The sequence below is a fragment of the Anthonomus grandis genome, chromosome 7, assembly GCF_022605725.1.
Source record: "Anthonomus grandis grandis chromosome 7, icAntGran1.3, whole genome shotgun sequence".
In the NCBI taxonomy this organism is placed as follows: Eukaryota; Metazoa; Arthropoda; class Insecta; order Coleoptera; family Curculionidae; genus Anthonomus; species Anthonomus grandis.
In genome coordinates this window covers 6,722,563-6,742,943 of record NC_065552.1, presented here as the reverse complement: position 1 = coordinate 6,742,943, position 20,381 = coordinate 6,722,563, and the positions used below count along the sequence as shown (strand labels likewise).

Genomic DNA, 20,381 nt, shown 5'->3' with positions numbered 1-20,381 from the left:
TATTTTTCAAAACTAACCGGTTTAAAATTCTTTGTAATGCAAGTTTCCTTATACATTCTATGCATTATCGATAAATTTAAAGATGGTTCTAGGTACTTTTTGGTACTAGAAGCGCGGCAATAATGCGACTCTACTGACGGGAACGTAAGAATGTGTGAACGCTTCACCATTGTCGGATAATTTATTAGGTGGTGCGCGTTTCCCTCGTCCATCTTTTTCCAGAAAACCAGTAGAAGAACACATTTTTAAAGAGCTACGCAGTAACGCATCCGTTACATTCAATGTTGCCATAAAAAACTCCCTGCAAACGGCGTGTTTTGTACCATCAATGGTAAAAAAATATTTGCACGTAAAGGTTTTTCGTGAATTCTGGATATTTCGAGTTGTGCGTTTTTTTAGATTTTGTTCTATGAGTCGTTGCTCATCGATGCATTTTAAACTGCGAAAATTCGTATATATTTTTGTACAATTTTTTTCATTAACAAGTTGAATACATTTGTGTTTTGGCTTTCCAAGGCACGGACTTGTAAAAGAGGACGAGCAGACTTCTCAACGCCTCTATGTCCAATGTAGGGTTCACCCTTTACTCTTTTGGCCTTTATAATGTTTTTTTGCCACCCCATTTCATTCCTTTGCCTTCTCTTTACAGGAGCATTCTCTCTCGAAGCAGTCTCTTGTATATTCTGAGGTCCTTGATTAGGAATATGATCAGATGAGTCGCTTTCTGATCCACTTGTTGATGGTTCATAATTATCTGAGGAGGAAACAAAAGGATCCGAATCATCTGAAGCATATTTACCGAGTATCACCGGATGAGTTGCAGGCTGCATAGTAGAGATAGATGGCTGCAGTTGGTTCTCAACAATACCTGGTGGCAACTCTGCAATAGCAGCGTGCATAGTTGAGGTAGATGGTTGAGGTTGGTTATCAGCAAAACCTGGTGCCAACTCTGTAATAGTAGAGTGCATAGTTGAGGTAGATGGCTGCGGTTGGTTCTCAACAATACCTGGTGGCAACTCTACAATAGCAGCGTGCATAGTTGAGGTTGGTTATCAGCAAAACCTGGTGCCAACTCTGTAATAGTCGAGTGCATAGTTGCTGTCGAGTGCATGGCTGCGGTTCGTTCACACAAAATCTCTGTGGTAACTCTACCAGATTGGAATGGCCATTACTTGTGGCACCTAAAAAAACACACATAATTAAGTGAGAAACTAAAACCTGTGCAACTAGAAATGGATTAGTTTATTTATTCCTGAAGGGTGTTGGGCAGAAAGTATACCACACGTTAAGGGTGGATAGGTAGTACCTCTGACCAACACCCTGCTTAATAACATTTAGTAACGACCACAGTCTAAACTGTAAAGTGAAATTATACAGATTCCTTTAAAGAACATAGCACATTTGCACATAAATGCTCTGATCCACATACGCTCACAAACAAACAGTATTATTATATCTTAGTATTATTATTATTATTATTATATTTGATAATATGTACATATTAATATTGCATATTTTCGCTTACCTTGCGAATTCAATTTCCTACTCAGCTCCAATATTCTTTTAGTGCGAGACGTCATCTTATTGCATAAACAATTTCACCAATGTGCGATAAATCTTAACTCTCGAAATCACGAATGTGGCACATTCGTTAATTTACATTCCATAAACTCGCTCAAACTGCAATTCAAAAAACACGAATGTGACCAATGTGGTACATTTATTTTTTAGGTATTGATGCGACTAGTGAATTCGTACATTCTCGAAATAGACATCGGTCGTGGAGGGGGGTTAGACGCGCCTGGCATATTCGTGACTTTGGAATTGATAACTTTGAAGGTTAACACGTCTATTAATGCGAAAAATGGCAAAAATGCACATTCGTGCCTTTGGCATTGCACCGACGTTATGTGATATAATAATAAATATATATTATATGTAATAATAATAATAACGTTTATTATTTATCAAACAAAAAAGAAAGACCTAGATACAAAATTGACATGTGGAGTAAACAAACTATTAAGGTAAATAAAATCCAATACATTTTGCACAAGTTTTATGTTCTGTTCTACCTACATGGCGAAACTTAAACCTAAATAAAAAAAGTTTAAAAAAATAATAATAATTATAGCTTTTATTATGCAATATTTAACAGAATATGTATACTATATCAGGTATAGTATTCGTAGACCGTTCTTCTTTTCTACCCAACACGTAACAATTTCAAAAAACTGGTGACTGGCAAGTAGCAAAGATTTATATTTAGTTCTAAAGGTTGGACATAGTTACTGGTTACTAAATTAATCAGATCAGTATTTAATAATTGACAAACAATATTTGTGTGTAACATCAGTTGCACCTTTATTAGGGTTTACTTCGCTGTCAGTCATGATTTGTTGTGTTTCAAAGAGACACAGCCTTGACAAGAATTACGGTGAATACGACTAACAACGTTGTATCCACCCAAACATGGCGAACGTAAATAGTGTTTTGTTGGTTCTAAGAGATGAAAAGCAACTAAATAATAAGGGGAAGAGAAGAGAGAATTTGTAAATGTCACTTTAAATGTGGTAAGTTAGGTGCGGCCGAAAAAATAAAGCAACTTAAAGCGTAAAACACTATACCGCGAACAAGCAAAACTGTGCAAGTGTGCCAAAGACGAGAACTAGACTATTGCAACTAGTTCTACCAGAAAGTCGTCGGGCATATTATGGTAAAACTTCATTTATGCAAAGAATTATGACACTATATATATATATGGAACACTGCACAGTCCACATAAAGATCATTCTTATACAGCATGCAATAAAGCTAAAACGATATTAGAAGCCAAAAGTCCCATTCTACCAACCTGCCACGGAAACGGTTCATTTGAACCTATTTGGTTATTTGACTATTTTCGACACTTCTTAATCATAAAGTCTGAAAACGGGTACTGTCTGGCTATAATAAGCTTATTCAACCTACCCAGACGACACCATTATTTATGGAAATGAATATGTCAAATGCCAGGTATATGTATTTCAGTTAATTTCAGTGTCGAAGTATTGAACTGAATATTCCCTTAATATCTTAATTACATCTTATAAGTGAGATGAGATATGGTCTATATGAATATCCCAATTAAAAGTCTGAGATGCAATGTGCAATCTATGGGTACGTTTACAAAAGACTCTCCCTAATAACTCATCATAAAATTTTTATAACTTTTTAAATCAATATATTGACCATATAAAACTTTTCCCATCATAATTTATTCACGGCTAAACATGCAATCAAGTTTCCTCAGTGCATTTTTTCCATTAATACCTTAACTTAAAACACGTTTTTATAACCGGAAAATATCATTGAACAACGTAAATTACGATTTGGTGTGGAGTGGAGCCAAAGTGCAAGGTAAAAACCGTGAACCGAAGACAGGTTTGTAAATTCATCATTTACATGGTGAAAGTGGGTTATCGTGCATTTATACTTTTAGATAACCGCATTATAGTATATTCTCGAGTGTGTAAATAAACGCAAAAAAAATGTCTACGAACCAAGATTTGGCTGTTAATTTACAAGCGGAGTTCGGGGTGTTATCGATCAAAAACCCCCAGTTTTGCACGTATTTGATTGTGACCTCGTTGCTTATTTTGAAAATGTGCGGGTTGACTTTGTTGACTATTTTCCATAGGCAGAAAAATAAGGTAAGAGTTAGTTGCTTTATACCCAGTACTATTTTAAAAATACATATATACTATGGTGCCAAAATCCAATTTATATATAAAATAATATTTAAATTCCTTATCCCTTTAAATGTCTCTCGTAAACAAAATGACCATAAGTAGGCTAAGATTTATGTCGTCAAAAATTGGGCCAATCAAAAGACGTTATTCAAACGTCAAAGTTACGTGCCTTGAGACGGTTTTTACGAGGGGTGAATTTGTCTAAAATTTTTAGAATTTTAGAAGAATAATTTTATTTCTGTTTATATTAAATATTTTATTTGGCTAAATTGTCCGATTTTGAATATAAATCTTAAATTTTCATTATGTGTTATAATACCAAGTCTAAAATTTATCAATACCAAACATACCTATGACCTCTTAAGAACCATTCTTACAAGGTACTACTAACAATTTCTAAAATATATGTATGTGAGAATATATTCTGTGCCAGACCAGCTAGATTCGAAACTCAATAGGGCCCTCTTCATGAATTCGTCACCCGAGCCATTAGCCTTATCTATTTGACATTATGGGATACTTTATGATTACGATTTATGGATGCGGAGTGTTTGTGTTAGTTTTAAGTTTAAAGTAAGAGTTTTGGTATTAAAAAGAAAAGAAGACATTCGAATTTCAGACAGCGCCTGCGACGCATTATTTCTGAAGAGAAATTGGTTTTAATTTATTTTAAGATTTTTCGTTTTATTAAATCATAATTTAATTAAAACTCGGTGTTTTCTTACATCAGAAGTGGGATCGGCGTACTAAAATTACCATTTATTGTTCGATATTATTGTTTTCGTGGACGGCTTTAAATCAGTTAAATAAAAGAAAAACTTAATCGCGTCTTGTAGATACAAGAATTATGGAAGAGTTTGCGAAAATTTTAACTGACTCTCTAAAAGCGCTTAGAGATGAAAACAAAAGTGCTGTGTCGACGTTAGTAGACATTTCGACGTTTAATCCGGGAAATGACGATGACGGTACAGTAAGGTGGTGTAACGAATTGGAAAATTTGGAAACTTTTAAGTGGTCTAATCATGAGTTACTTGCCAGAGGTTCGAGTGGGTTGGCTGGAGAAGCAATGGACTGGTTGTCGACTTGGAAGCCGTTACAGCGAACCTGGGAGGACTTTAGGACTGAGTTATGTAGTCTTTATCCGGCCAAGATAAATCTAAGCGAAAAGTTACGAAGAGCCTGTTTGTACATCAGCAATGACGCTACCTCGTACTGTGAGTATGCCAGAAAAAAAAATTATTCTTTTAAATTCTCTAGATTTTAATCTAACTGATAGTCAGTTATTAGAAATTGTCGTTGGTGATATCAAAGACATTCATATCAGAACCGCTGCTTTTAATAGCAACCTAGACTCAGTTAGTGGATTACTAATTCTTTTAAGTGATTATAATAAATCTAGCCCGGGTAATTTTTCTGATAAAAGAGGCCAAAAAAGAAGTTTTCCTTTTTAGACAGCGCATGCTAATTGTATGGGTCCGTTTTCTGTGTCTATCGAGGGGTTTAAACATTTATTACTCATCATTGATTCCTTTACAAAATATATTTTCTTAGTGCCGCTTAAATCCCTTTCTGGCCCCGAGACAAGTGCCGCTCTTAAATTGTATTTAAGTATGTTCAGTGTCACAAAAACTTTGATTTGTGATCGAGGCACTAATTTTACGGACAAGTCTGTAAAACAGATGTTGTTAGAATTGGGCGTACGTCAACACTTAATTGCTAAAGGTACACCTCGGGGTAATGGCTAGGTAAAAAGGTATGTGGGCACTGTTTTGAATTTATTACGCACAGAAATTGAAATTAAGTCCGAATGGTCAAAGCATGTTATAAAGTTACAAACCACTTTAAACACGACAGTACAAAAAACTACGGGATTTTCACCAATTTATTTACTAACTGGGCTAAAAGGTAATAATGGCGATATACGAACCCTAACTGAGTCTCTCCCTTTAATTAATGCACCGGCGAGTTTAGAGAAAGATCGGCAACTGGCATACGAACGTATGAGAAAACAGGCGGATTATGCAAAAAGTTTATTTGACAAAACAAAAAGTCTCAATAAAGAAATCTCAATCGGCGATCTTGTCTTTCATTCATCGGGTGACAGTCATTTAGCAAAGTTGGACAAGAAATACGAAGGTCCATTTGAAGTTATTTCTATTCTGCCGAATGACAGGTTTGAGTTAAAAAATCTGTCAACTAATCGGAAAAGAGTTATTGCTAGAGACATGATCCGAGTTTGGCCAGGCGAACTTTCAGAATGTTGAGATATATTATTACTTTTTCTGCTTGTTTATTTTAGGTAATTGGAAAATATTATTTTTTTTGTTTTTGATATGTGGAAGCAAATTGGTTTGACAAGTTAATATTTCAGTATTTGCTTTATTTTATTTTGTGTTGAAAGCTCATACGCTTTGCAAATTATGTTGAAAGCTTTTACGCTTTGCATTAGTGTTTTTATAACATTGAAGGCTCGTACGCTTTGCGAATTATGTTGAAAGCCTATACGCTTTACAACAATGTTTGAATTACGTTGAGAGCTTATGCTTCACACTGATGTTGCTATAACATTGAAACGTTGATTGAATAAAAGGAAACCTATTATTCAATCAACGATTAAAAGCTTTTACGCTTTGCTAAAAAGAAATTTTTATTAAAAAGAAATTTGAAAAAGAATGTTAAAAAGAAAGACAAAGTTCTTGTATTTTTGTGTCATATAATATGCTTCCACACTAAGTAATTTTAACCAAAATAACTTTGGCAAAATTTGGCTGGCGTTTGTTTTGTTGTTCCAGGTTAACATTGGATTTTTGTTTTAATTCGAGAAGGAATTGAGTGTCAGGATTGGCCGTGTGAGAATATATTCCGTGCCAGACCAGCTTGATTCGAAACTCAATAGGGCCCTCTTCATGAAATCGTCACCCGAGCCATTAGCCTTATTTATTTGACATTATGGGATACTTTATGATGATGATTTATGGATGCGGCGTGTTTGTATTAGTTTTAAGTTTAAAGTAAGAGTTTTGCTATTAAAAAGAAGAGAAGACATTCGAATTTTAGACAGCGTCTGCGGCGCATTATTTCTGAAGAGAAATTGGTTCTAATTTATTTTAAGATTTTTCGTTTTATTAAATCATAATTTAATTAAAACTGGGTGTTTTCTTACATGTATAAATCATGTCATTTTTCCGAACATTAAAGCGGCATGGTAGTGACTTATAGAAGCCTTAAAAAACATTACTAAAAAGCTTTTCAGGAATATTCAGACGTTATTGGAACCTTTGTGGTACATTCCCTGAATGAATTGTGCGATTATATGGTGTATTTGGATATATTATCATTTATTTAATGAATGGTTTTAGGTTTTGCAAAAAAAAACTGAGTGCAGACTTATTAAGGTGGTATTCATCGGCTGATGTTGCTTCCACCTGGATAAAAAGATCCAAGAAGAACAAAACTTCGCCCTTTTATGAAGCACTCTCTGTCAGATGAAAATCTGAAAATCTTTAAAGCAAATTGTATCTGACCGTGAGCAGCATTTAAACATCCCTCTATTATTATATCATTTAAAGCAGAATAGAAATTGTCATTTTAAACCAAACCCCCAAAAACTCAGCTGTAATATTAGATTGGCTAACTTTCCCATGCTGTATGAGCTTATCACTGAGGTTTAACGGAGTTTTCTGCATAAAGGTGATAATCTTAATGATGCAGTTTCCAGTTATCATGGATATCGTAAAAATAAACATCACTGTTCCAGCTGGTATACTCTGGCCCAAATTCTGGTAGTTCTTAAGGAAAAGTAAAGGTTGCATAGTAGATGGAAAAGAATTAAATCATTACCGACCAAGGTCAGTTGTTTGTTTTATTGGGATCTCAAAACTATGTTAAACTGAAAAACGTCTAGATAAGGAGCTAATCATACGCCTCCTAAAAGAGATAGATGGAAAACACAAATATTATAATAATTGGTTCTCCATTATTTGAAAGTCGACCAATACTTAACCAATTCATCGTGGAGCAGTACCGGGGCTTAATGTGTAATTCGGTAATATTATAATTGCACCAATTTTAACTACGTATTATATTTATAAACTGTGCGTATGTTAAATTATTTAAATGACTTCTGCAATCTCAACATAGCCCATATAAATTTTCAAAAAATTCAATAGCAGATCAGTCCACGTTAGTCGTCAATATAGAGAAAGACCCAGTTTGCCATGAATGTAAACTCGACAGTTCTTTTCACATGATCAAATTTATAACTCTAAAGAACTTTCTTTATTAAATTTAAATATTCAATCTATTCGAAATAAAACATCGGAACTGTCAATACATTTGCACTATCTCAATGAACCCAACATTGTCTTAATTACGGAGCAATGGCTGCGATTAGAGAAAGTGATTAATGTTTTAAACTATGTATACTGGCAAAATTTTGCACAGAAACTTCCTCTTATGGCGTATGTATGATCATGGTTCATGAACTACTTTTAGAGCAGAATTCATTTTAACGTATCAATGATTCTTATTAAAGAATTTCAATTTTGCTTCTATTTTTTATAAACCTAGAAGTTGTATGTTTTATGTATTTATCTATGTACTCTAACATATGTAAGTATAACACCTTTTTTCTAAGTCTAGGAGTAACCTAGGAGCTCTTAACGGAAATTCAAGAATATATCAAGGATCTACTACTGAACTTGACCTACAGCAACTTGATGTATTTGGTTCGGGTGCTGCAGTGGTACTAAAATTAACTGAATGAATCTCACACCCTAGAGTACAGTTATATTTTGACAACTATTTTTCAAATTATAACTTACTTCAGTACCTTAGAAATAGGCAAATATATACAACGTGCACAGCAAGAGCTGAAAGGTTTAAAAATCCGCCATTTTCGTCCGATAAGGATATGAAAATAAAAGGTCGAGGTTGTTCCGAAGAAATTATTAGCGGGGATGGATAAGTCATGATGACAAAATGGTACGACAATCGGCCAGTTGTAATGGCATCAAATTATATGGGAGTTGGTGATAAAGACCAGTGCCGGCGAGGGGATAAAAAAAGGAAGGACTATATTTACGTTTCAAGACCACAAGGAATAAATAACTACAACTCTAACATGGGGGGGTGTTGACAAGACGGATTTTCCTATTACCTTCTATCGGACATTTATAAGGTCTAAAAAGTGAACTCTGAGAATGTTTGCTCATGCCACAGATATGGCATGCGTAAACGGCTGCTTGAAATATAAAGAAAAAGCTGCTAACTTGGGTGTGGCTAAGAATGATGTCCTAGATTTGCTTCACTTTAGAGCCTATGTTGCTGAGGTTTTAATCTTGGCAGGAAAAATATCTACTAGGAAGAGGGGGCGACCAGCAGCTGATAGTCCGGGTCCTTCAATGCCCAAACCGTTAAAAGTAAGACCAGAAATTAGAGCAGTGGGCGAAGTTCGTTTGGACAGACTAGACCATTTGCCATCCATTGATGAAAAAGACTTTGCATCTAGGTGTAAAGTACTTTCTGTAAAATACTTTCTCACTTTCTGTACATGAGGCAATCTTTTGTACTGTAAACTCTGTTTACGCTTTTAGGCCAAAGTCCAAACATTTCATCCTCCTCGAATCATTTACTGAGCTCACTGGACATCTCAGATTTTCATGCTAAGTTGATGGAGCTCTTTAGTGTGTCCTTTCCTACCATAAAAATTAAATATAAACCAAAAAATCCCCTAGTTACTTGGGTTACATGGGTCTTAAAACTTTCTTTAAAAATTTACGACCTCACTCAATAAGGAAGTATACTATAATAATAATAATAATAATAATAATTTCTTTATTGCTTTCAAGATCTAATTTAAATAGACAATAGCAACGTCACAAAATGAACAAAATTAAAATTTGATAACATCTACACAGTACATACTGCTAATAAAAATAGTAAGAACAAAAAGATAATGTTGGACATAATATTGGGTGCATTACCTTACCACATATATCTCAAGTATGATACATTATGAAAATAAATAAATTAATAAACAAACCCTTAATATTAATCATAATACATATTTAAAATTGTAAATCGAAACTATAGATACACTTGCCCAACAGATACCTTGCAGTGTCTTTCCTAAACTTCATGATATTTTTCTCTTGCCTTAGGGCGAGAGGTAATCTATTATATGTTTTAATAGCAGCAAAGGCAGGAGATCTTTGAAAAAAGGCAGAGTGATGAGTTTGGACACTCAGTTCAGCTCTCCCCCTTGTCACAATAGACATACCCTCAGCATAATGATCTTCATTAGTTTGAAAAAGATGCAGGTGTTTCTTTGCAAAAATAGCTAACATAAGAATGTACAGAGCTGGAACAGTGAGTAGACCAAGCTTAGTAAAATAAGTCCTACAAGACGTTTGTGGGTCTGAGCATGCATCTTATGATCCGTTTTTGTGCTATAAAGACTGACACGGCGTCAGTTAAAGATCCCCAAAACATCACACTATAAGTGATTAGAGATTGGACCGATGCATAGTAAATTTGCTTCAGACAATTTAGGGAAAGCTCTTCTCGTAGACGCCTTATTAACGCGCAGAAACTATTTAGTTTTTTGCCAAGAGTGTCTATGTGTGGGACCCATGTGAGACAGGAGTCAATTTGTATACCAAGGAATTTTAAGGAAGCTACCTCTTGAAGAGACTTTTTTTCAAACTTTACAAGTAGGGAATTTTGAGGTAAAGTTTTGGAGAATGTCACTAGCCCGGTTTTATCAGCATTTAGCTTCAGAGCATGATTGTCACACCACTCCTGCATCCTCTCTACCACCTGAGAAGCTCTGACAGATAGTTCTTCAATCAGATGTTCTGACAAGATTATGGAAGTGTCATCAGCATATTGGTTGATAAAACACCCTGGAAAACACTCACTGAGACCATTTACATATAATATGAATAGTACTGGGCCTAGGATTGAACCCTGAGGCACTCCCTGTACCACCAAGGATGATGCTGAGTAAACATATGTACCATTACCAGAGCCAAGGCAAACTGTTTGTTCCCTCTGATCTAAATAAGAGGCTATAAGTCTGGCACAGTTTCCCCTCAGTCCACAATTTTCAAGGATTGACTGCAGTAGACCATGGTTGATTGTGTCGAATGCTTTCGATAAATCGAAAAAGAGTCCGGCAACTTTTTCTTTTTTGTCAACATTTTCAATCACAAAGGATATAAGCTTGTAAACTGCCAACTGGGTTGAATGATTGGGCCTAAAACCAAACTGGCTATCTGAAAGAATAGTTTGCCTTTTTAAAAAGTTCATAATACGATATAAATGACTCGCTCAAAGATTTTTGATATTGTAGAAAGGAGAGATATTGGTCGATAGTTTTCTACATCCTGCTCATCACCCTTATTTTTAAAAATTGGAAGAACTTTCGCCTTTTTTAATTTAGATAGAAAGATTCCCATGTGCAGACAGGCATTTATTATGTGAGCTAGAGGCACATCTATATGGTGACTAACTTTTTTGAGTATGTTTATTGGTATTTCATCAAGACCAGCAGAGTATTTATTTGGCAAGGCTGATAGAATATGCTGAACTTCCTTTGAATCTGTGGGAAAGAGGAAAATAGTGGGGATGTGGCTTCCTTTAGGCAATTGACCAGAAATTGAAGGAGTAAGAGATGAAGCATTAAATTTCTTCAAAAATATGTTGGCTATCTCATCCAAATTTTCAATAATTTCATTATTGCTAGAATTTAGGGTGACAGGTAAAGATGACTATGACTTTGACTACTACATGCCATCGTTTTTATAAATATTTTTCCACAAAACGTTCCATATATCATCGACTGATAATGGTATCAAAACGGGCATATTACACCAGATGCATGGGTGACTCTTCCAAAAGGGACAGAGAATATTGAAGAACTCTCAAAGATATCTGGCAAAATAACACCTACCTTCCAATTCTAAATCCAAAAACCCTCCTAATAACACAAAAACGTTTTTTTTTGCAATATTGCCGAGAATCTTTAGCATCACTTAAGCCCATCTGTTGATCTATAATCTTCTTTCTGGCACCCCAGTAGAAAACTCACCTTTCTTTTCCTACAACCAAAGATGAGGTTAAAAAAGCACCATCCACTAGTAAAAACAAAAATTTCTATGGTAAGGATGGCTTATCGTGTGGGATCTTCTTGGGTTTACCAGACACTGTGCTAAATGTACTAGCTGAAGGTCATTCCTATACATAAAACTGGAAGTCTTGATGATCCACCAAAATTAAGACTCAACTAATTGAAAAGCTTGTGAAGACTCGTTTAATATCTTTTCTAACTTTAAATCCTGAGTATGATTCACTTTCCACTTTGACTTTCAGGAAAACTCAAACACAAGTGATGCCATTTACAATTTTGTAAGTGAGTTTTATTTACAGATTAATGGTGGTGGAGCTTCCGCAGCTATTTTACGTGAACTCTCAAAAGCTTTTGGCTGAGAGCTTGCTTCGAAAACTTCAGCACTATGGCATAAGACGAGTGGTGTTATCGTGGTTCTTCTCGTATCTTAAGGATCATCAGCAGCGGGTGTTTGTTGGCTCAACTGCTCGCATTATGGAGATATGTTCTCGGGTGTTCCTCAGGGGTGAGTCCTTGGCCCCATAACCATAATATTCCTCCTTTATATCAATGACCTGGCAAATCTAGGGATATGGGGAAAATTTACTTTATGTGCCTATGACACCACCGTTCTCTCGCATTGTCCTGACAGTGCGTCTCGTCTTGCAACTTTAACTACAGATCTTTTGCAGATTAAACAGTGGTTCGTCTGAAACCTTGTTTCTCTCAATGCCCAGAAGATTAAAGTTTAGTGCTTTTGGGAAATGTTGTAAGATTTCACCCTTGCGGGTTCACAAGTTGCACCACACACTGCAGCAAGGTTTCTTAGGATCATCATTGATGGCACCTAAAGTTTGATACTCACATTACGGAGCTTACAGGGAAGCTTTCATCTGGATATTATGCAGTCAAATTAATATGCGGAAAACTTGAACTTTGCAGAACTAAAAAGAAGGGGCTATCTACAATACTAAAGCTTCCCAGAAAACATACAAGAAAGAAAAAAAAGAAGCCGATGAATGAGTTTGTACAAAACAAAGAGGTCGCTATAGAAACCGAAAGAATACGAAAGAGTCCGAAAGAATTCTTAAAAAGTCCTTAAGTTCTACCAAGTAAATTGACAACTTGACATATCCATCGAAAAAACAAATAGCGCGACCCTCGCTAAGGAACCACTTAGATTTAAGTTCGTAATTGAAGATAAGCCTATATCTATAGCAGGTGATGCAATTTAAATACCTCAGCATGGACAAATGACCTAAGAGGCCAAATTAACAAAGCAGCATTAATATCAGGCCAAGAGAAATTGTATGAGCCTACCTATACATACCTACATGGAAGACAAAGAAGAAGAGATATCTGCCAATAGCCTATCTCTGCCCATGTCAAAACGATGGCGGAAGATAGGTTATTACGTATAGCACTAGAGGGGATACTAACAGGTAATCGTCCACTCGGAAGACCACCAAGAAAGATGGAGTGATTGCTGACAGTTTACATCACAGGAAATGTTACGACTGTAAGCCTGGAATTAATAGATCACCTTGATCTCAAGCAAGAAGAAGAACTAAATGTAATCCCTACAGATTTTGCTAAAGCCTTCGATAGGTTGGACCATGGAATTATTTCCAAGAAACTTAATAAAATGGGTTTTCTTAAATATCTAGTAACGTTTTTCATTTCCTATTTATTAGATACAATTTATGAAGTTTAATGGGATCAGGTCATCTACCTACATTGCCTTAAGCGCTGCCTTCCAGGGAAGGAACCTTGCTCAAAGTTTGCCGATGACAATTGTTATGAGTCAACATAATTGCATGTAGGTCTTGATAAGGTTTATAAATGGTGTGAACTAAACAGAATCTCACTTAACCTCCAGAAATGTAAAAAGATGTCAAGATTTTTTTTCAAATATGAGGTTAACTTTGGTTACGTAATAAATGACACCACGCTTCCAAATTGTTACTCTGTTCGTGACTTTGAGTCTATGTTTATAGAGAGCTTACCTGTAATGCTCTTATAGATACCATAATAAGATCTCCCTTAATGGCACTAGGCTTCATTATAAGATAAAGAAAACTATTTTTTAATATTTCAAGCAGAAGAAATGTTGTTTCATTCCTTAGTAAAATCATGCCTACTGTATGGATCTTTATCATAGTTTCCTAATTAAGCAGTCCTAATTAACAGACTCGAATCAATCAATTATCAATCTGCGGTTTGAAGGAGTTTGTTGCTTTCATTTTAAACATGCAACAATCAAATAATGATACTTCAGATTTCTTATCAGCTCTGAATTTCGCAGTTTTCTGCATCCATCATGCCATACAAGAAGACACAATGTATTTTAATCTCAACACTGTTAACACTAAAAACTTGGCCATGAAAGAGTCCATATATAGAGCATGCAACTAGTTCAATGATATTCAGTTACGGTTTAATGTTGATCTGTTTGGCATGACTGAATGATTTTAAATCTGTTCTTTTAAATAGAATTAAATTGTTATAGTTATTTAATCATTTAATGTAGTAACTATACTGTTTATATTGTACCAGTTAGTGATTTTGATCTTGTTATTTGTTACATTACTAAATTTATTATATGATCTGTCAATAATAATAATTTGTTTCCTGTTGGACGATAAAACTTTGGATTTGAGCCTGTCTTGGATCAAGACAATTATTCAGTGAACATTGCAATAAACCGCCTCAAGAATTTTAAAATGTTGACATGGATGGCAATATTCAAAAAATATTCCTTAATATGAAAAAATATTGGGTTATTAGAAATTTGATTTTGGCACCTTTAATAGATAGTTCCATAGAGTAAGTAAAATAAATATGTTATTTCTCTTACTCTATGTTCCCTAGTGACTCTGTATATATTATTTATTTTATTATGTGTATTTACAGACCTTTATCAGCGAAGAAGACACGAAAATGAGAGGAGGTACAGTCGAATCCAATCCGGACGTGGAAAGAGTCAGAAGGTATTTAATATCCGATAAATTAAAATAAATAAACTAAACAATACAGGGTGTTTCCTAACTACGGTACGAAACTATACAGGGTGAATCGTTAGGTCGTTTTATGAAAAAAAGTTCCTATGAACGTATGTCGGGAGTTGCTTTGTTTCTGAGATACAGGGCGATGAAGGTTCAAAAAAATAACGGTATTTTAAAAATACTATAACTATCCTTAAACCGATTTGGTTGAAATTTGGTGCAGTTATTTGAAATTATAAGACGCTTATTTAGCTGTTACTAGATTGAAATTTTTAGGTCCAGTGGCGTTTCAGTGGGCACCACATGTTTATTGTTGAGAAAAAAACAAGGCCAATAATTAATTGTTTTGCAGCTCTTTATTTATTTTTGTATTTAAGCAACTAAAAATACAACTTTTTCGTATCTTATCTTATTATCTTCATATCTGGCTTTGTTTTCGAGAAAAAAATGTAAAGTATCTTTAACTTATTCTAAAAATTATCCATGGACGACAACATGAAATAAAAACCAATTAATTCGATAAACAATTTCGACCTTAAAGTACATGAGCAAACTGTCCACCCTCCAATGCACGACTTTTTGGTCTCTTGTGTTTTGTTTACTATGATAATAAACATTCAACTTCTACGATTTTTATTATCAGATTTTTGAAATATAACAAAATAACAAAAACATTGCTTCTTATGACAAATAATTGGTTATTGGTAATTAAGTAAAATTCAGCTGTTAATTAGTAGTGATTCATTACTCCATCATGAATAATTTTACTAACCATGAAATGACCGACATGCACTTTATTTATAGATTAGCAAATGGAAATGCGGAAGAAGCACGAAGAATTTACCAGGACAGATATCCTAACAGAGTAATTCCATGTGCAAAAACATTTAGAAAACTACATGCAAGATTATGTAAAACTGGGAGTTTTAATAAAAATATGGGTGGTGGAAGACCAAAAACTATAACAACGCCTGAACTGGAAGAAGCTATACTTGATGCGATAGAAGAAGATCCTTCCAATAGTATCAGTAAGATTGCACTGCAGCTTGAAGTCAGTTCAAAAACCGTTTGGAAAGTTCTAAAAAGAAACCTCCTGCATCCATATCACATACAGCGTGTACAAGCTCTACTGCCTCGGGATTTTTATCCAAGATTAATATTTTGCAGGTGGTTGATTCATACGATGGCACACAATAATAATTTCCTACCAAATATTTTATTTACGGACGAGGCAAATTTTTCAAGAGATGCTATTATGAACTTCCACAATGATCATTTTTGGGCCGACGAAAATCCCCACGTTATTAGAGAAACTCATTTTCAGCAACAATTTTCGCTGAACGTTTGGATAGGAATAATTGGTGACTACCTAATTGGCCCATTTTTTTTACCGGCAAGATTAACAGGGGAATCCTACACGGATTTCTTGCAACACCATTTACCCACTTTTAGAAGAAGTACCCCTACAAGTAAGAGTCAACATGTGGTATGCACGACGGGGCTCCAGCTCATTTCAGTGTTTTTGCTCGTCAGCATCTCGACGTCATCTACCCTAATTGCTGGATTGGACGTGCAGGACCTCAAAACTGGCCGGCTCGCAGTCCTGATATGACTGCGATTACTATTTATGGGGCCATCTGAAGGCTCTTTTTTATAAAACTCCTGTTCTAGATGTGAATGACTTGAGGAATCGGATAATTGTCAATTGCAATATTGTGACGACAGGCCACCTATTTGAGAGACCACCCTGTACGAGCTAGACATCCGAAGCGCGCGTGGGCTGGGAAACAACGACTCAGCATAGTGTGTTATTGTAATGGCATAGCTAATAAAATGTACTAATAGTTAGTTGTCACGTAGACAACAGAATTATAACATCTAGGCAACTCAATATACCATCTGTTCATTAAAGCCCAACACAGTAGTATTAATTAAGCTACAACCCCCAAAGAAAGTACTGGTGTCACAATATCATAAGGGATACTCCAGGTATTTTTGAGCGTGTCAGACACTCAATGACAAATCGTTTGCAGTCGTGTATTTTATCAGAAGGTGGGCATTTTGCTCATTTACTTTAAGGTCGAAATTGTTTATCGAATTAATTGGTTTTTATTTCATGTTGGCGTCCATGGATAATTTTTAGAATGAGTTAAAGATACTTAAAATTTTTTTTTTCGAAAACAAAGCCAGATATGAAGATAATAAGATAAGATACGAAAAAGTTGTTTTTTAGTTGCTTAAATACAAAAATAAATAAAAAGCTGCAAAACAATTATTGGCCTTGTTTTTTTCTCAACAATAACCATGTGGTGCCCACTGACACGCCACTGGACCTAATAATTTCAATCTAGTTACAGCTAAATAAGCGTCTTATAATTTCAAATAACTGCACCAAATTTCAACCAAATCGGTTTAAGGATAGTTATAGTATTTTTAAAATACCGTTATTTTTTTGAACCTTCATCGCCCTGTATCTCAGAAACAAAGCAACTCCCGACATACGTTCATAGGAACTTTTTTTCATAAAACGACCTAACGATTCACCCTGTATAGTTTCGTACCGTAGTTAGGAAACACCCTGTATTTAAGTTCCGCATCCTTTTAAACGCACGTCGTATATTAAATTAGCCATAAACAAAATGGCCGCGAATACCTAAAGGATGCCATGGCTTTAGCTTGCTACAGATTTGGCCAATCAGAGGATAGTATTCAAATGTCAAGGTCACATGGATATTCCCGCCATGACACTTATTCAGTTTTACGAGGGATGAATGATTAATATTTTTTAACTATACAAAAAAAATTATTTAAGTGTGCATTTATTTTTTCTGGAATTAAAGATACTCGATAATATAAGTGATTTTAACGTCAAAAGATCGTTCATCTGTGAATATAAACAGCCAGTTTTACGCGCCTACTATATAAAATAATAAATACTAGGGCGTTTCAATTGATTGATATGTCTGTGCATATTTACCTTAAAATTGTCTACTTTCAGGGCGTTTTTGAACGACTTAGAGAACATCCCCGCCTTCCTAATAATAGGCCTGGCATACCTTTTCGTTGGTGTTCCAAATTGGGTGGTGCACATGCTTTTTTACTTATTCCTTATCGCTAGAGTTTGTCATTCATTTGTTTATGCTGTCTACGTCATCCCCCAACCTGCCAGGGCCATTTGTTTCGTTCTCGGTTTTGCTATTATTGGCTATATGAGTATTCACGTGCTGATTTATGGCTTTTTTACTGGATATTTAGGGAAGTAGATGTTATATTTTATTTTGTAATTAGTTTTGTACTTAATGTGTTATATTAATATACTAGTCCGATTATGTTGTATCACAGTATTTGTATGTATCTCACTTAATAGTTTTGTTATTTGGTTTGAAACATTATATTTAATAAATAAAACTTGCGTTTTTTTTAGTTGATTTGCCATACATAAATATCAAAAGGTGTCTTTTGATTAGCTACGTTTACAACGCGTATACCAAATATTTAATACTTGGATCAAATGACGTCATGAGGGCTATTTTTTCGGTGGAAACACTTAGAACCTATATTAAAGTACCAAAATGACAAGTTTGACATTTTATTGGATGTTAGGTTAGGAGCCTAGGAGGTTTTGATTTTTGTACACAAAAATAAAGAAGAGTAAGAGAAGGACAAGCGTAATTAACCGTTTAAGCGTATATATTAACCGTAAATAATATTCATCTACAAATATTTAGAAGTACTCATAATATCAATTTTATCAATATTATAATTATCCAATAATGAAAAAAATTGTCATTTGACTGCTGCTGTGGTGCCATCTCTGTTATTTTTATAAAAACCACTGTTAAAATACAAGCAAGGATTCTGTAATTAGAGGTTAGTCAAGTGAACATCTTTGAAGTGGTAAAAAAAGTTTGCCAGCAGTGCATATTCTTATAAGTGTGAATCATTAATTATGTGGCAACATTTAGCATTACTCGGTACTCGGAATCTTTATTTAAAAAAAAATAAATTAGTTAATAATGAAAAAAGTTGTCATTTGACTGCTCGAGTCGCGTCACCTCTCTTACTTCTACAGAACCACTGCCAAAAGAGTGTTCCTGTAAATGGAGGTTAGTCAAATGAGTGTTTTTGCATCTGTAAAAAATTTTTATCTGCACTGCAAATTTTAGCAAATATGGGATATTAAATACCCGGAAATATTGTTCAGTCTACAAAAGATAGAATTTGTAAAAATTAAAGCAGTGGATAATGAAATAAATTGTCATTTGACTACTGTTGTTTGCGCCATCTATGTGTTCTTCTGATGAAACGTACTAACAAAATAAAGGGTTTCTGTAATTGGAGGTTAGTCAAGTGAGTAACTTCGTGGCTCTCAAAAATTTTAGGAGCATTGCAAATTTTAGCAGATATAGGATATTAATTACCTGGCATCATTGTCCAATATACAAACAAGACAATTTACGAAAATTGAACCACTTGATAATGAAAAAAGTTGTCATTTGACTACTACTGTGGCGTCATCTTTGTTACTTTTTTAAAACCACTGCCAAATTAGAAGCAAGGTTTCTGTAATTGGAGGCTAGTCAAGTGCATATCTTTGTGGCATTTTAAAATTCTTGCCAGCACTGCAAATTTTCGCGAATCTGCGATATTAATTAGGTAGGAATATTTACCAGTATACGAAAGATAGAATTCGTGAAAATTAAACTACTTTACTTGTTATTGAAAAAAATTGTCATTTGACTATTCTCATGGCGCCATCTCTACTAGTTTTGTTAAACCACTGCCAAAATGTAAAATACAAAGGAGGTTCCGGTAAATGGAGGTTAGTCATGGGAGTGTTGTTGAAGTTTTCTAAAATCCTTGTCGACCGTACGTATTTCATATTTGTATGAGATACTAATTATTTGACAACATTTTCCAGTAAACGAAAGATTTAATTTATCAAAATTGAACTACTGAATAATGAAAAAAATTGTCTTTTGACTATTACCGTGGCGTCATCTCTATTCATTCTACAGAACTACTGCCATAATACAAACAGTTTCTGTAAATGGAGGTTAGTCAAATGAATGTTCTTTGAAATTGTTAAAAGTACATGCACTGCAAATTTTAACAAATATCAGATATTACGTTTCTTTTAGTTGATTTGCCATACATAATAATATCAAAAGGTGTCTTTTGATTAGCTACGTTTACAACGCGTATACCAAATATTTAATACTTGGATCAAATGACGTCATGAGGACTATTTTTTCGGTGTAAATGGCAGCACACTAAAATTTGATTTTACCCGAATTTGATGCGTCCCAAACAGGGTAGATTAAATTAGTTTTTTTTCGGTGGAAACACTTAGAACCTATATTAAAGTACCAAAATGACAACTTTGACATTTTATTGGATGTTAGGTTAGGAGCCTAGGAGATTATGATTTTTGTACACAAAAATAAAGAACAGTAAGAGAAGGACAAGCGTAAACCTTGAAAAAATGTATTAGTTTATTTTTATTCTTTTTAAACAATAATAACACTTTTAAAG

General features: G+C 34.6%; 1 protein-coding gene across 1 annotated transcript; it reads left to right on the top strand.

The window, feature by feature from the left end:
- The first annotated feature begins 2,512 nt into the window (after positions 1-2,512).
- On the top strand, positions 2,513-18,254 carry LOC126738681 (prostaglandin E synthase-like). Its single transcript, XM_050444117.1, has 4 exons — positions 2,513-3,423; positions 3,482-3,692; positions 14,755-14,831; positions 17,845-18,254. The coding sequence occupies exons 2-4, from the start codon at positions 3,531-3,533 to the stop codon at positions 18,107-18,109; spliced, it is 504 nt and encodes a 167-aa protein (XP_050300074.1). The 5' UTR covers positions 2,513-3,423; positions 3,482-3,530; the 3' UTR covers positions 18,110-18,254.
- Positions 18,255-20,381: the final 2,127 nt, after the last annotated feature.

Bases quoted from the DNA above. Each gene is read 5' to 3' on its own strand.
- LOC126738681 (XM_050444117.1), top strand. From the start codon at position 3,531: ATGTCTACGAACCAAGATTTGGCTGTTAATTTACAAGCGGAGTTCGGG. The intron at 3,693-14,754 runs GTAAGAGTTAGT...GTGTATTTACAG, and splicing joins TCCATAGGCAGAAAAATAAG to ACCTTTATCAGCGAAGAAGA. The intron at 14,832-17,844 runs GTATTTAATATC...GTCTACTTTCAG, and splicing joins GACGTGGAAAGAGTCAGAAG to GGCGTTTTTGAACGACTTAG.